Raw genomic sequence first — 18,911 nt, 5'->3', positions numbered from 1 at the left:
ACTGAAAGACCTGAGTCGAAACAAGGCCCTGGGAGTAGACAACATTCTATTAGAACTACTGACAGCCTTGGGAGAGCCAGTCATGACAAAACTCTACCATCTGGTGAGCAAGATGTATGAGACAGGCGAAACACCCTCAGACTTCAAGAAGAATATAATAATTCCAATCCCAAAGAAAGCAGGTGTTGACATATGTGAAAATTACCGAACTATCAGTTTTAATAAGTCACAGCTGCAAAATACTAACACGAATTCTTTACAGACGAATGGAAAAACTGGTAGAAGCGGACCTCGAGGAAGATCAGTTTGGATTCTGTAGAAATGTTGGAACACGTGAGGCAATACTAACCTTACGACGTATCTTAGAAGAAAGATTAAGAAAAGGCAAATAGAGAAAGCTTTTGACAATGTTTACTGGAATACTCTCTTTCAAATTTTAAAGGTGGCAGGGGTAAAATGCAGGGAGCAAAAGGCTATTTACAATTTGTACAGAAACCAGATGGCAGTGATAAGAGTCGAGGGGCATGAAAGGGAAGCAGTGGCTGGGAAGGGAGTGAGACAGGGTTGTAGCCTCTTCCCGATGTTATTCAATCTGTATATTGAGCAAGCAGTAAAGGAAACAAAAGAAAAATTCGGAGTAGGTATTAAAATTCATGGAGAAGAAATAAAAACTTTGAGGTTCACCGATGACATTGTAATTCTGTCAGAGACAGCAAAGGACTTGGAAGAGCAGTTGAACGGAATGGACAGTGTCTTGAAAGGAGGGTATAAGATGAACATCAACAAAAGCAAAACGAGGATAATGGAATGTAGTCGAATTAAGTCAGGTGATGCTGAGGGAATTAGATTAGGAAATGAGACAATTAAAGTAGTAAAGGAGTTTTGCTATTTAGGGAGTAAAATAACTGATGATGGTCAAAGTAGAGAGGATATAAAATGTAGACTGGCAATGGGAAGGAAAGCGTTTCTGAAGAAGAGAAATTTGTTAACATCGAGTATAGATTTAAGTGTCAGGAAGTCGTTTCTGAAAATATTTGTATGGAGTGTAGCCATGTATGGAAGTGAAACATGGACAATAAATGGTTTGGACAAGAAGAGAATAGAAGCTTTCGAAATGTGGTGCTGCAGAAGAATGTTGAAGATTAGATGGGTAGATCACGTAACTAATGAGGAGGTATTGAATAGAATTGGGGAGAAGAGGAGTTTGTGGCACAACTTGACAAAATAAGGGACCGGTTGGTAGGACATGTTTTGAGGCATCAAGGGATCACAAATTTAGCATTGGAGGGCAGCATGGAGGGTAAAAATCGTAGAGGGAGACCAAGAGATGAATACACTAAGCAGATTCAGAAGATGTAGGTTGCAGTAAGTACTGGGAGATGATGAAGCTTGCACAGGATAAGAGTAGCATGGAGAGCTGCATCAAACCAGTCTCAGGACTGAAGACCACAACAACAACAACAACAACAACATGATGATCAATGGTAGACATGCTTTAGGCTATTATACTTTTAGGCTTTATATTTCACCTTCCCTTTTATTCCCAAGAATTCCCATTTCATTTTGAAATTTGGTGGTCCTCTACACATATACCTTTGTGTTTGTGGTGTTATTTTCCACGTGAATCACACTACAAACCACAGATTTACTTTGCTCTTGTTTTAGTTTAGCACTCTTCACAGCTTTTGGGTTGTCTTCTCTCTGTTATCTAAGCTCCTGTTCAATATGTTTTCCAGCAATTTAAAAATAATTCAACACCACTGTACTAATCACTGATGTAAACTGATTATCACTGAAATTTTCTTTAAATGAATTCAGAAAAACTTTTTCAGCAAAATAAGTACACATTTCACACCCCGATATATGCAAAATTTTAATACCAAACTCAGTGAGCATTTGCAGCTTGAATCCATATTTATGGAATTTTATGTGTGATGTATTAACTGAATTTTGAAAGTTCATACCACAGCACCATTGTTTCTTCTAATAACAGTTATTTACATATTACTTACTTTCAGAGGTAAAATGAATGCATCTTAAATAAGGCGAAACAGATGTAAACTTCCTCTTATTTTTGTGACAAAAGGTGGCTTCATTTTTCCAATACTCTTTGAGACATTTCAGTGGTATAATGTTAGTAAGAAGAAATAATGGTGAAAAAGTTTTATTTCCTCATAAGATATGCCTTGCTAAGGCATATGTGACTTTCTGGACATTTATGAATGGAGAGAAACCTCCACTGCATGTCTATTTGTTTGCTCATTCATAGTGGGATGTTTATGAAGACTGTTCAGGAACACTGCAGCTCACAACTCTCTCCAGTCTCTTCTTGTCAATCGTAATTTTAACAATCATCTCTGGAGTGGGAAAATATTCATCTCACTTGCTGTCACTGTTTTCTAAACACATCTTCTTAAGATAAAGTTTCCGATGTCTCTTATATATGTTTTCTTTATTAACAGAACACATTTTATTTACATCTAAAGGTTCCCTAACACTATACATATTCACGGTTAGAATAATAAATTACGCATAACCAACTGTGGGGCAGCAGGTGGAAAATTTATTTCTATTGTTGCCGTTCTCAACACATGCTCTCTAACTACAATGTGGGCAACCAGAAAGTGATTAGCAAAAACGTGATGCCTGTAATTAAAGTTCACTGTGCCCACTCTGATGGAGAAATAAAGTTATTGATCATTGAAGTTCATTACGCTGACGATTTAGGATGATGTCTAGGATTCATAGAAAATGCAGTTTACTATAACAATTTTCACTATATTCCGAAAACGATAAAGCGTAATGTTTCACCAAGCTAAGCTACTATCAGCTATTGTACTATCAGAGCTGTTCAGAGTCTATTGTGCGGATCCTATTATCCCTAGATAGCGAAACTGTTCAATAACCGTTATCGATGTAAATGTTCAAAGTGAATGCTCGCCAAAATTTGATGTTAATATTCATCAAACACCATGCTAGTAATTATAGAAGATCTGTCCTGTGGCAACACGTGAAAATACGACATGCGCAAACTGAGAATAAATCACTGGAGTCGTTCCGCAATTAACACTGTACGTAATACGGCATCCAAGGCTGTTCCTGGCAACTGCACAAACGCGACACGGCTTCCAACACAGAGTGCGCGCTGATATGAATCTAGAAGAGAACTCGGGCCTGACTCTACCTTGCAGCGCTCTTATTTATATAGCTGCGGTGCGGACCGCCGAAGGCGCAGCCAACATTTGCCTTCCTAACTAGCCGCTAGGGCTAGTAAAGCACCACTTCAAGTTACTAAATAATATTCGCTGAAGGTCAATGAAGCGCTCAATTTAATTGTGCTATCAGCACACAGGTAAGCATCTGTAATAAAATTCTGATGTGACTAGGTTAAATACTTTTGGCGAGAGAATTATTTTAGTTGCACTGCACAGAATAGATGAGCTCTGAATTTGCCCTTTGGAGAGACGCTACAGCTATAGTTTTATAGCTACCTTTTGGAAACTTCTCACATCTTTGTTATTATGGCGTATCTCCATTCTACCTAAATCTAAACATCCTAGCTTTATCTAATCATTTACATAATCTATCTTGCTTCCATACTTTTAGGACACAAAAACAGAAAATCATGAATTTGAACCAAAATATTACATCCATTAAATTATAATGAAAAAGGAATCCAAATATAAATTTTGAAATTCCTAGCTCCTTCCTGTTGCACCAATGATTTTTATGTAAAACATCCAAATTTCGAAAACTGTTAAAGTTACTAAACTGAAACTTAGCACATTACCATTTTATCATCATTCCTGAGATGCTATTAACTTTCCAGATTATTTACTTTATTTTTAAAGTGTTGTGCAACATTCGTGATGTCATAGCTAGTTACAGTGGACTAGGCTGGCACACAATGGAAAGCATATGAATTCTATATGACGTGAGCAGGCTGCTTCCCTACACAACAATATTTTTAGGAGTAAATGTTCCTCAACAATGCCACATGAAGAACAACTGCCTTCAGTCAATGCAGACTTTAAACTGAGAATGTAGGAAAAAGACAGATTGCTACTTACTGTAAAGATAACACACTAAGTTGAAGAAAGGCGCAATTAAAACACACTTACACATCAACTTTTGGGTACAGCCTTCATCAGAAAAAGAGAAAAACACAATATACATTCACTCAAGCAAGCACACTTCACGCACACGACGGCCAACTCCAGCTGTCTGCAATTTAGTATGTTATATTTACAGTAAGTAATAATCTGTCTCTTTCTACATTGTTGATATTCCTGTCCGGAGTTTTCATTGTTAGACTTTAAACGGATGCATTTATTTCTGAAGAACTGGGAACGGACATTTTGTGCTGAAGATCCACACCACTAGCCAAAGAAAACCATTTTAGGATGATGATGCTGAATCACTTAAATCATTACTATCTTGGCATTGTTTATACAGTAAAGGGTCTTTCTTCTCTTTAGCGAAAGCTGGATTTTAAGTTATGAAACATTTCTCATAATAATAATTATTATTACTACTACTACTATCATTAATTTTCACCTCTATGCAATAATAATATGTTTTTGGCAACTGAGATGCCGGTGTTTTTATTGTTGTCGTCTTAGTAATACACTCAATATTGAAAGTATAGCGTCACTAAGTACGAGAAGTTGTTGAAAAACATGTAAGGTAGTTTCTTGGAACCTCTGCACTACTTTCTTCATTATATGAAGCTTTTCCACTTCTTTTACAATTGTAGATATGAAAATAACCACAGCATTTATTACTGCCGTGTATGCACACTACTGGCCATTAAAATTGCTACACAAAGAAGAAATTCAGATGATAAACGGGTATTCATTGGACAAAAATATTATACTAGAACTGACATGTGATTACATTTTCACGCAGTTTGGGTGCATAGATCCTGAGAAATCAGTACCCAGAACAACCACCTCTGGCCGTAATAACGGCCTTGATACACTTGGCAATTGAGTCAAACAGAGCTTGGATGGCGTGTACAGGTACAGCTGCCCATGCAGCTTCAACACGATACCACAGTTCATCAAGAGTAGTGACTGGCGTATTGTGACGAGCCAGTTGCTCGGCCACCATTGACCAGATGTTTTCAATTGGTGAGAGATCTGGAGAATGTGCTGGCCAGGGCAGCAGTTAACATTTTCTGCAACATGTGGTCGTGCATTACCCTGCTGAAATGTAGGGTTTCGCAGGGATTGAATGAAGGGTAGAGCCATGGGTCGTAACACATATGAAATGTAACGTCCACTGTTCAAAGTGCCGTCAGTGCGAACAAGAGGTGACCGAGACGTGTAACCAATGGCACCCCATACAATCACGCCAGGTGATACGCCAGTATGGCGATGACGAGTACACGCTTCCAATGTGCGTTCACCGCGATGTTGCCAAACAGGGATGCAACCATCGTGATACTGTAAACAGAACCTAGATTCATCCAAAAAAATGATGTTTTGCCATTCATGCATCCAGGTTCATCGTTGAGTAAACCATCGCAGGCACTCCTGTCTGTGATGCAGCGTCAATGGTAACCGCAGACATGGTCTCTGCTGCTGCAAACGTCGTCGAACTGTCCATGCAGATGGTTGTTGTCTTGCAAACATCCCCATCTGTTGACTCAGGGATCGAGACGTGGCTGCAAGATCCGTTACAGCCATGCGGATAAGATGCCTGTCATCTCGACTGCTAGTGATACAAGGCCATTGGGATCAAGCACGGCGTTCCGTATTACCCTCCTGAACCCACCGATTCCATATTCTGCTAACAGTCATTGGCTCGACCAACGGAAGCAGCAATGTCGTGATATGATAAAGGGCAATCGCGATAGGCTACAATCTGACCTTTATCAAAGTCGGAAATGTGATAGCACGCATTTCTCCTCTTTACACGAGGCATCACAACAACGTTTCACCAGGCAACGCCGGTCAACTGCAATTTGTGTATGAGAAATCGGTTGGAAACTTTCCTCATGTCAGCAAGTTGTAGGTGTCACCACCGGTGTCAACCTTGTGTGAATGCTCTGAAAAGCTAATCATTTGCATATCACAGAATCTTCTTCCTGTCGGTTAAATTTCGCGTCTGTAGCATGTCATCTTCGTGGTGTAGCAATTTTAATGGCCAGCAGTGTAGTTTAGGGATGTGGGTTTGGTAATTGAAGCCTGTGCTTTGAACTTTGGAGGACTACTGTTAGCTCTATAGCGAGGCATGCTGCTTCTACCATATATTTACACAAACCTACAAGTGAAGAATCAGAGATCATCACATAAACTTCTGGAAAGTGCATACAATTGCTTAACTGTATAGAGACTGTTGAGGGGGAAACATAAAAGAATCAGAAAACTGACTTTCAGTAGATCTCTTTGTTACAATAACAACATATAGTTTTCAATTATCTAAATTAGGGATAGCAAGGAACATAAATTGGATGTAAAATGACATTGCTATTTTCAAAGATTTTGCCATTTACAACTTTAAGAAACTGCAAAACGCAGATATCTGTCCAACACCTACAACCAATTTTCTACCACTGCCATATGTGTCTGTTCGTGAACAAGGCTTTTCCTCTTGCAAATCACTAGTTGTGTCCACATTTCGACAATAATTTGAATACCAAAAAGATTATTCTTAACTATAGGCTTTGGCACACTTTCATGGTACCTTACAAAATTATATCCAATAAATAACAAGATCATGCCAGAAATGCAGTGTCCACCATCTTACCAAGGTATCTTTGCTCAGTTTCCTTACTGAGAAAGCTGGGTTCCATGACAACAAAACAATAAAACTACAGTAAATTTATAAACCCAAGTACATGCATTTCTGGAAAAAAAACCTGTTGCCCTCAATATTCCTGTTAAGTCATCTTTAATTTTTTAACTACTTCTTTCAACAATTTTTTTTGTTAATTTCTGCCACTGTTTTCCTTGATAGTGCAGTCTACAATGGTAACCAAATTCCACCTCCATTGGGAACAATTCTGTCTTAATGGACTTCTCCAAAAGCACACTTTCAAAAACTATGTTTTGTTTGGCGCCTCTTATGTGATTAGGCCACAGCAGCTTTCTCCTACTTATATTCACTTTTTTTATATATTTTAGCAGCAGATTTATAATGTGTGCATTATTCTCGTGAATTTGGCTGCACACAAACTGACAGCTACATTGCACCTTTAGATTATGCGCTATACAATGGAGAGCAATTAATTGCCTTGTGCAATAACTTGAAACCAATAATTTCTTCATGTATGGGTCCACAGCCTCAGCGTACTGCCTAAATGATAGAACCATTTTGACCACCACAGGCTGTTAGTTTTATTTATTTAATGCATCAAGCACATAAATTACATTACTGGTCAGTTTCAGCCTTAGGCCATTATCACAAATGTATGATACTGGTGATGTGTGTGCCACATTTAAAAATCTTTGTCCTCTTGTAACAGGAAACAAACATTTCTAAATGTGACCCACAGATCAACAAGATCACACATCCGATGATGCCCCAAGGTGTATGCCCTTTGTGCATTAAAGGAAGAAAACTGACGCTACAGTGGTTAAAATGGTTCCATGATTTAGAACTTGAGACTAGTTGCACACGGTTGGTCCTGTCAGTGGGTTTTCAGTCTAAGACATACACCCCAGTCAAAATAATTAGGACATTAAACGTGATATTACAAATTATGTAGACACAAACTCCTGTACCCAAAGGAAGTTATGGCTTTAGATACCAGAATAATACACTACAATATATAGATACACACACTTCTGTAATTATTGTCTATGGCAGTTTTTGTACGATTGAAATAACTCAGAAGCAGGGGAAACAAACATTACCTTTGTGGTTTGTGGTATGTATTTTGCAATACTTAATTCTGGTGGGATGCAATCAGTACCTTTACTGCGTGATAACAATGAAGTTGTTACTGATGACAGTGCCACTAAGCAGAGTTACTAAAAGGTAGGGGAAAGTTATTGGGGGAAATAAACTGGACTGTAAAAATAAATTTTTTACGTCTTTAATGAGGTGGATTCTTGAGGTAGTACATAATTTTAAAAAAAAATACCCAAACAAGTTTAAAAGTAATTTTTGAAATAAAGTGTAGTTTATATTACGTAGCTAGCCTGTAGGTAGTATTTTTACTTATACTATGCAAACATAAAAATATTTAAAAAAATTCTCATTAAGTTTCTCAATCTTAATAGGTTAAAGAAGAATTATGAAGTTCCGACCGACTCTGCATCAGATTCTCCTGAATCTGATTCCTTGTTGAGTACTAGGTTCCTTTCTACTTCGCTTTTGCTTGGACTGTTCAGTATGGGTTTTTCCTTGGGATCAACAGACTTAGGTCATGTTCCTGCACTATTTATCACCTTCTTATAGGAGAGGTAGGTTAGTTTTGCAGCTCTCTCTGATGTGAGTCTGTTTCTTTTTTTAATGTGGATCCATCCAAAAGTGCTGAAGGCACACACTGTAGCAGCAAATGTAACTGGTGCACCCAGAATTCTTATGACAACTTCTGCCAATTCAATAGTTCCTCTTAAACCTCACCACCACACCAAAGGATTTACACAATGATTTTTATCTCCCTGAGGGTGAGGACCCACTCCTTCCCACACAAATTGCCTGGATCAAATTCCTCGTTTGTCCCTATAATCAGCCAAGCCCTCTCTAACCTGAGTAAGGTGGATAGAAGAGATACCAAATTCATTTCTAGCTCTGAATTTAAATAGGCTGAGTTTCCTTCTAGAGACTGCAGTGAAGGGGATGGTAGTTTCTCACTCAAAATTTCATCTAATAATTGCAATAATAGCAATAGCATTGATATTTACTGAGAATAACTGGACTTAGAGTAAAAAAAGTTTATCCATAATGATTTTAATTACGTATGCCAGATGCGTCACGTACCAGCTCCGATTCCATGAATAGCCAATTCTCTAGGAATTGACTAATATTGGAATCGAACGAGTCCCGTGCCTTGAGCATTGATTCTTTGTTATTAATTCTTTTTTTATGTTAGTGTTCTCATTTTATTTTGACAGCAGTGCAGTCATACAACAGTAGATAAAGACAGGAGCAGAATGGAAAACTAAAGTCTTTCTCAGATTTTGAGATGTCGCTACATCCAACAGTTTAATATATAAGAATACATTTATCATGCCAGCTATTTAATACATTCAATAACAATTTTGTTATCAATAATCATTCTTCAGTAATATGCCCAGCCTACATCACTAAGCAGGATTTTAGAACACATACTATGTTCAAACATTATGAATTACCTCTAATGAAATGATTTATTGACACATAGCGAACACAGATTCAGGAAATATCATTCTTGTGAAATACAATTGTCTCTTTATTCTTAAAAAGTAATGGTCGCTATCCATTCTTACTAGTGACTTCCAATCAAATTGCATGCCTATGGAGTATTGTCTCAACTGTACAATTGGAGTCATAATTTCCTATCAGATACGTCACAGATTGTACTAAATAATGAGAAGTCATCAAGTAAAGCAGAAGTAATATCTGGTACTCCTCAAGTAAGTTTTATAAGCCCTTTGCTCTTCCTGATCTACACAAACAATTTAGGTGACAATCTGAGCAGCTCTCTTAAATTGTTTGCAGATGATGCTGTCATTTACTGACTTGCAAAGTCATCATATGATCAAAATCAATTGCAAAATGATTTAGGCAAGATATATGGTGCAAAATTGGCAGTTGTGTCTAAAAAATGGGAAGTGTGAAGGCATCCACATGAATACGAAAATGAATCCGTTAAATTTCCATTATATGATAAATCACACAAATAAGGGCAATAAATTCAACTAAATAGTCAGAATAACAAATACAAATAATTTAAACTGGAACAATGACATAGACAATGTTGTAGGGAAAAGCAAATTAAGACTGCAATTTACTGGCAGAAAACTTAGAAAATGCAACAGTCCTACTAAAGAAATGCAATGCACTTGTCCGCCCTCTTCTCGAGTACCGCAGTGAGGTGTGGGATCTGCATCAGATAGGATTGCGCAAGACATCAAAGAAGTTCAAAGAAAAGCAGCTAGTTTTCCATTAGCGCAAAATAGCGAATGGAGTGCCACTGGTCAGACATGTGAATTGGGGTGGTAATAATTAAAACAAAGACTTTTTTTGCTGCAATAGAATGTTCACATAAAATTTCAGCCACCAACTTTCTCCTCAGTGTGTGAAAATATTTTGTTGGCACCCATCTACATAATGAGAAATGATCATTATAATAAAATAAATCAGTGCTCACACAGAAAGATTTAAGTGTTCATTTTTCCCGTGCACTGTTTGAGAGTGGAAGGGTAGAGAAATAGTTTGAAGGTGGTTCGATGAACCCTCTGCCAGGCACTTAATTGTGAATTGCAGAGTAATGATGTAGATGTAGATAATTTCCCTACTCTTCAGAAGCAGTCTACAGCTCTGGAAATGCAGTGTCCAAGAGTAGAATAAGAAAGGTTGGAGTATGCAATTAATATTGATAGAAGTAATTCTGTGAAGGGGAACAAAAAGCAGCTCATACATTTAAAAATGTATATGAAGATATGGACACTAGTCCATATCTCAATCTTATTTCCATGGTAAGTTAAATTGTTTAATATTGGAGGATTTTGTCTTCTATAAAGTTTTCTCATGCAAGCAAAGTCAATGAACAGAAAGTAACAATCCATCTACTGATATGAATTCTATAAAAACTGAGCCATTCCCACATAATTTGCTACAAGTAAACCAATCTGCTAACATTGAGCCCTCTTTCTCAACTGTTTAATTTTGTAAGGATCTATATACACTACAGCTTTTCAACAGTTTTGTTATTGCAAACATAGAAAATATCTTTAGCTGCAAACAGTACACAATGCCCACAAATAAAACATGCACATAATAGAAAGAGAAAGAGAGAGAGAGAGAGAGAGAGAGAGAGAGAGAGAGAGAGAGAGAGAGAGAGAGAGACTAAATACCTGTAAAGTGAGGTGGCAGAACTGCAATCCACTTCAGACTACTCTCCTTCAAAACATCATACATTCTTTGGTGATCAGCATTTAATGCATGGAAGATTGCTGGCACTTTTTCTGGCTCATAAAACAAAAATGCTGTAATAAAGATAAATAGTTTATTAAGTGTAAATTACAATACAATATATGATCTCAGTTAATGGAAAGAATTACTGCACATGTGAGGTAGCAAAAATTTAGTATTTCATTGACTTGAACAAATTGCACATTTTAGCAAGAATCTGAGATCATAGCAATTGTTCAAGGTGACCAGTGCCAGTCTCGGAGCATACATTACAATATAATCCGTTGAAAGACTATGAGTTTAAAGACATTTGAGCCCTTTGATTGGACATTTTCCTTATGCTCAGCTGTGTAATAATTTTTCCAACAGAATTCAATCAAATCAATCTATAAGCTACAAATAACTCAGTCCTGTTACTGGCTAAGATATCAAATGTGAGTACTCTGACATAACATTTCCTTGCTTGAAACCATCTCCATACTAGCTGTAGACTTGGGTTGGCCTAAATCCCTCCATGGTTGTGCAGTTTATCAACATTTAATCCTCACACCTTATACAGTGTCAGTATTAACTGCTACCTTTCATTTATGTGAAACAACTTTAGTGAGGTGTGCACAGTCCCTTGTCATAAATAGCCTGATTTTTCACAATATCATAAAAATGCCTGATTGCTACTCACCATATGGTGGAGATGTTGAGTCACAGATAGGCGCAACAAAGAGACCATTAAACAACTAAACTTTCAGCCAAAAGGCTTTCTTCCGAATCAGACAACATAAACACACACATTCACACAAATGCGGCTCACACATGCATGACCTCTGTCGCTGGCTGCTGAGGCCAGACTGCTGTATAGCAATGTAACCTTTTCATAATGCTGTGATTATTCTATCCTGGTTTTTCTGTTGTTTGATATAGCCTGATTTTTCTTGCATGATATATTGCAACTACTATGAAGTCATTTTTCAATCCGTGTTTTGGTGGACCTAGCACGAATCACATTCTTACGCATAATCATTTAATGATTTGCAAAACTCTCTAGTGACATCTGCTAACTCACAGTCACCTCGTTGAAAATAAAAATTCCTCTCTTGGATTATCATTCAGTTGCCTTAGTGCTTTCATAAAACCAACAGATGCTTCCGCAAGCAATGAATGAATGAATGTGTCTAATGCTCTGTGGTGCACTTCAAACAACCGAACATGATTCTAACATTCATCTGCACCAATTTCATGTGTCTGAACATCACTACTTCAAATTCTATCTGTAAACTGTTTGAAGAAGACTACAAACCCGTTCTTTCTAAAATCCGATTGAATTTGTACGGTTAGATCTATGGGCAACTGCACTAGTGAACTCATTGGAAGTTTCTGTTCAGTGCTAGTGAAGTCTTACGTTACTACCTTTACTTTCAGTTTTCCAATTGCGCTGATCCACAGCTTTATGTGTATACAAGATGAGAGAAATTTCTGACTTTTGGTGGATTGGGGCATTTAGGTAACTCAGTGGCAACAGATGAAAATTCATGCAAGGCCAATATTCAAACCCAGATATCTCTCTTTATGTGAGCTCTCGCCTTAATCACTTCGGATATCCGATCCAAATCTCTATATGCCTTGTCCATTATTCCTCTACGCTCACTGCCCTACTGTATTCCCACAAGAGGTCGGACACTGTTGTGCACCTACACTGAAAGATGGCTATTCTGTCAGATGCATACATTATATAGGTACGCAATGTCCACACTACTCTGTACTGTGCAGCATATGGAGATTTGAGTCAAACGGGAGATGTACTCAGATAGCCGAAGCAGTTAAGGTGACTACTCTTGCGAAGTGAGAAATCTGGGGTCAAATCCCAGCCCAGCATACATTTTCATATGTTGCCACTGAGTTATTTCAATGCCTCGATGCAAGTCGCAAATTTATTTCGTCAAGCATCCAAGTTTTATCTGCTTTAAGTCCTGACTCACTCTCTCATTCACAAACAGTGGTCTGAAGATCGATCATGTTACATTGTGTGGTTTATTTTTTTCCATTTGGACTACTGTTACAAAATGAGTCATTTCAGCACAATTAAAAAAGTATTACAAAAACAAAACTCTTTTATTGTATTTTTCTCACCTTGGGTCACACAAATACTATCATACGTCATAACTGGTTTTGACTCCTTAGAGTGTCATATTCAGATTGTTTGAATATGTACACTACCTGATCAAAGGTATTCATATACTTATTACTGGACATTAATATAGGGTGTGTTCATCCTTCATCTTTATGATTGCTTGAATTCTGCTAGGGATGATTGCAATGGGGTGTGTGAAGGTCTGTGGAGCAATGGCAGCCTATTATTTCTCAAGTACCAATAACATAGAAGGTAGGATTCTGGGGTCTGGAGCAAAGTCAGCATTCTAACCCATCCAAAGGTCTTCCATTGGTTTAAGTTTGGGACTCTGGGAAGGCCAGTCCATTTCAGTAATGTTACTGCCCACAAAACATTGTCTCACAGATAGAGGGAACTGTCTTGCTGCTAAGTCATTATCTCTGAAATGTCCCTCTACTGTATACAGTACACACTGCTGTAAAATGTTCTCACATCCTTCCATTGAGTGCAATAAGGGGGCTACACCATAACCACAAAAAAACACCACCATTCCATAAAATCACTTCCTCCACACAATACACGCAATTGCAAGAAATGTTCTCCAGGCATTCACCAAGGCCAAACCCTTCCATTGGACTGCCACAAGATATAGACTGATTCATCACACCACATCACTCTGCTGCAGTGATCCACTGTCCGGGGGCATTGCTGTTTACACCACCTCCAGCCTGACCTGGCATCACCTACAGAAATGAGTGGCTTCAGAGAAGCTGCTCAAACACTGTACTCCATTCTTTTTAACTCCCTACGCACAGTCATTGTGCTAGCTGGACTCTGGCAGCACTTTGGAACTCATGAGTGATTCCTTCTGCTGATTTCATGTGAGTTTTTACAGCCACCATCCACAATGCTCAACAGTCCCTTTCTGTCAATACATGAGGTCAGCCTTGGCTTGGCTTAGCTGTGGTTGTTCTTTTGTGTTTCCATTTTGCAGTTACATCTCCAATAGTCGACTTGGCAGCTTTAGAAGGGCTGAAATGTTCTTGGTGGATCTGTTACTCAGCTGACATCCAATGACTAGTTGAAGTTTGAGTCACGGAGCTCTCCTGACTGACCCATTCCATTGTTATTCATTCTCTGCTGACAACATAATATTCCCCACCACTTGTTATACTGATGGGTTCAGCTGTTGTGACATCTAGTAGTCAATTCTGTACTGTATTGGAGTATCCAAATACTTTTGGTTAGACAGTGTATGTGACACACTGAAATCATCTCGCGGTGACTTTCTAAGAAGTTAAAAATGTTTATGATACCATATGTGTGATCCAGGCCTGAAACAAAATTTAAAGAAATTTGTTTGCAAGACAGTCACTGTTTTTTCCCTTACGAAGCATGCCTATTTTGTATATATTACAAATCCATTATTTCCTTTCATTGTACACACTAAATTTAGATAAGTCTTCCTGGAATCCAGTGTCTGATGTCTGTGTCAGATGTCCCTGCTTCCTTGTTTCAAATGATATTAATATCCACTACTTTGTTGTCTTTCCATCATGAACTCAGTAAAGATGTCAGATGTTTCTGCATTGCTGCACCATATCAGGACTGTAGGATTTCCAGTTGCTGCCACTACTTCTGTACTGGAGTATCCTCTGCCAAGGACACTGTAGTTTTACCTAGCCAAACACAGAATTGGATCTTTATGTAGCAGCAATATGCAAAATCAGCAGGTACAGTTTCATCTCTGTTAAAAAGTTATGTTAGTACCCATGTGATGCCAACAAATCATTACTGCTTCCATTGCCACAGTTTAGATAATTACTCGCTTTTGAAGACCCCCTTACATGAACTAGGAAAGATTCCCATGTTATATGTTTGGCAATTAAGGCTTTCCACATGTTGTAGATGCAATGATTGTCCACCACAGTTAATATTGGTTGCAAATCTTTAGTCCTTACACTAGGAGGCATATTTATGTATTTCATCAATCACTGAAGCCTACAGAAGTAGACATTCACGTATCCCTGCCATGTGCTCTAACTGTGCCAAAGATAAACACTTTCAAGAAATGTATCGCAAATTGTGAAAATGATTATACGTCAAGTATACAAAAGTGTAGTGACACATGAAAATTTGTGGCGAGCTGGAACTTAGTAGATTTTCCACTTAACACGAGTGGATATCTTAACCACTTTGACTATCTGTGCATGTGCCAACCCAAACTTCCATATGTCAAAGTGTCCATGTTCTATGCTCACACACCTTTCATATGATTCCTGCAAGGGGAGGGGCAATGTTTTTCTCATCATGTTTGGCTCGCTGGGCATGTAAAACGAAATTGCAATGTCTGTATTTCATAGTGTCAGAATAGTACTATACAATGTCATCCAGACATGCATGCATGTTAGAAGGACCAGACACTGACAACAATCTACAGGTGTATTAAACTGAAGAAATATATTCACAAATTGCAAATATGACTATACATCAGCTGTATAAATGTTCAGTGACATATGAAAATTTGTGATTGACTGGGACGAAATGTCTAGCTAACCAACAGAGTTTTAGTGCCTGTAAATCTCTCTGGTATACACCTTTTCACTTGACTTGTAATGGAAAGAAAGAGGAAAAGAATTAAAGTTTGCTGACAATTCTATATTTATTGTCAAAATTTGTTTGGATATAGGATGTCTGTGTCAAGGAAAATTCGTTAATCCTGTAAAGTGTCCTGGTTATGTCCTAGAATGTATGTTGCATTATATGATCTTGTACACAAGATTTTTATAATGCAGAATTCATAGCATTGTTTTCCTCATTTCATAAAGCACATCATCCCACAACTGTGGGGCTTTTCTATTTTCCTACAAAGCTTTACACTGACTTCAGTCACAACCATAGCAACAGTGTGTCCTGACTACGGCTCTTTCTTACAAGGCAAATATAGGCACTCTGCAGAAATCCTTTTTGTTTCAAGCTGAAATTGTGAGTCATGTTTCATAGTCTATGACATACCCAAGTAACAAAAATTCACCCTCCACTTTGTAGCAACTAACCATTTGTAGCAAACTGCCACAGTTGTTCATGATCATAAATTAAAACAAAAAGACATCAATGAAGCAGAAATTCTGACAGGAGTATAAGTATTTTGGCAATACCAACAATGTGTCAAGTTTACTGAAAGGTGATTTACTTTCCAACAAATTCCAGCAATAGCATAGGCATGCTATTAACTTGCAAGTGTCACTGCAATGATCACAAACTATAATGTGGTATGCTAGACACTGCTCTTTAACGTATTATGATGATAATAGCTACACTGTCCTAAGACTGATCAGGCTTGAATTCATACCCATGTCCTGGTGAACATTCAATAACATGGTGAACATCTAAGTGTCTTTGTCAAAGAATATTCAATAACTCTGCTTCATATAAACATACTTTACTTAAGGAATCCATTTCAAAATACTCAAACTGCTGGATATAAAAGGACAACTGCATTTCCACTAGGATTCCCAAGTAATACAATTATTTGCCTAACTTACAGTTACTAATAACTGTTACAAAAATATGAAGTAAAAGCTTTGTACACATACCACATGCAGCACTTTTGAATTGTCTACTAACCTGTACTGTGTACAACAGATTATATATCTGTTGTTCTCCCCAGTCACCTCCAAACTGACACACTGATGAATTTACAGATTGTGAATGCTGTATGTAAGTGCTTTTACTTTAATATTGCAATGTGCTGCAATTAAGTTTCAAAACTTTTTTTAAAATGTAGTAATCTAAAAATAACGTTTTTCCTTCTGCATGATGACATGGACACTGGTCAAATAAAATTTATTTGGATATTCACTATATAACCCCAAATCAAGGCTTTTACAATCAAACTGTGATTAGATCATGGAATTTGCTAAACTGAAAATTTCTCTTGTTATTTTTGGCAGTTTGAGCAGGTAGCTGTCTGCCGTTAAGCAGTGGAAAGACAGCAAACTTGCATTATTTTTGTTTAACAATGGAAGCAAGAACTGTATGTGTGTGTGTTTGTGTGTGTGTGTGTGTGTGTGTGTGTGTGTGAATTTCTAAGGAACCAAACTGCAAAGGTCATCGGATCCTAGACTTACACACTACTTAAACTAACTTATGCTAAGAGCAACACACACACCCATGACCGAGGGAGGACTCGAACCTCCGACAGGAATGGCCGCAGTCAGTGACATGGCGCCTTTAACCGCGTGGCCACTCCGCGCGGTGAAGCAAGAATATTTTATGCTAGTTATAGTATATCAAGTTTCCCAAAAACTGTACCTGAAATGCAGACAGAGACAAGCTGGACGCCTTGCTGCTTCATTGCTGCAACAATGTTCTTCATCCCATCAGATAAGACAGTAGTTGGTTCTGTTAAACAAAAGGATTATAACTAATTTATAACTTCAGCTTCTTATCTGAAAACATGAGACCAATCTGAAATTCAGTGAACATATAGCAGCAACTAGAGACCTGTGAATGCAATCTATGCAAGTCAAGTACATTATTTGCTGAGACCCTGTTATTATTTCCTAAGTAATCCGGACCATACAAATTAAAAAAATATATACATGTGTGTGTGAGTGACTTGAAGAGAACTACCACAGCCCATGTAAAAATGGCCCCAAAGCATTTGTATGAATACATTGCAATAACAGATTCTTACTGTGATCAAATGGATAGAGATCGATGAGAGTTGCCCAGAAAGTAATGCACCACATTTTTATTTCTTCTACAATTCTTTATTGAACATAATGAGAATTACACACAAAAAAGAATGGTGTTTTGTCTACACGCCGTATTTTTACATGTAATCTCCATCCCGTTCTACGGCCTTCCTCCAGTGCAAAACAAGGATGTGTACGCCCTGTTGTTACCAATCCTTGTCCTGGTGGCGGAGCCAGTGCTTCACTGTGTGAATCCTTTGCTGATTGACAGATGCAGTGCCAACTGCCGAGTCGTAATGCATCTATCCTCACAAATGACATCATCAGCTAGCTGCAACATACCAGGTGTGATAGCCACTGATGGTCTCCCCGACCGCTGCAAATTGTGGAGCTCCTCCAGACCACCTTCTGATGACCTCACCCTCCGTGCCCAGCAACTAGCTGTACTTCAGTCAACAGCAGATGCTCCATAGACTTTGCACAATCGTTTGTAAATATTCCTCACAGTTTCTTGCAGTGCAGTGAGAAATTCAATGACGGCACATTGCTTGTAATGTACATCACCTACAGACACCATTTTGAGACTGTTCTGCAGCTACACTATCTGTCAGAAGTGACGGAATCTCGGAATGCTGATTCAGGATACTTCAAATAATACATATGAACATTTCCCATTTGTAGCATTGTTTTTGGCTAAGAAAAAAAATGTGGTGTTTTACTTTCTGGGCAACCCTCGTACATCTGCATCTATACTCTGCAAACCACCACGAGGTGAAAGGCAGAGGGTATGTCCCATTGTACCAGTTATTAGGGCTTCTTCCTATTCCATTTACATATGGAGTGATTGATTGGATGCATATGCGCATGCAGTAATTATTCTAATCTTATCTTCACAATCTCCATTTATACAAAAATGTTTTATTAACACCACTTACCTAATGTAGACATGTTTTAGCATGTAATAATCAACAACTGTGCCTTCAGTATCAGACTATCCACATATGACAATTGCAGATAACTAGATATAGATACTATAC

At 38.0% G+C, this 18,911-nt stretch overlaps 1 protein-coding gene across 1 annotated transcript in view; it reads right to left on the bottom strand.

The window, feature by feature from the left end:
• The window catches only part of LOC126258592 (flavin reductase (NADPH)), a 55,218-nt gene that overhangs the window by 10,184 nt on the left and 26,123 nt on the right, over nt 1–18,911 (bottom strand). The window contains exons 3-4 of the mRNA XM_049955653.1: nt 17,489–17,578; nt 11,013–11,144 (exon numbers count right to left, since the gene is read on the bottom strand). Of these exons, the coding sequence (XP_049811610.1) occupies nt 11,013–11,144; nt 17,489–17,578 (222 nt within the window). The remainder of the gene's footprint in view (nt 1–11,012; nt 11,145–17,488; nt 17,579–18,911) is intronic.

Source organism: Schistocerca nitens, chromosome 1 (assembly GCF_023898315.1).
Source record: "Schistocerca nitens isolate TAMUIC-IGC-003100 chromosome 1, iqSchNite1.1, whole genome shotgun sequence".
NCBI lineage: Eukaryota > Metazoa > Arthropoda > Insecta > Orthoptera > Acrididae > Schistocerca > Schistocerca nitens.
Note: the sequence above shows the minus strand (reverse complement) of the source record. Positions and strands in the feature narration are given on the sequence as shown.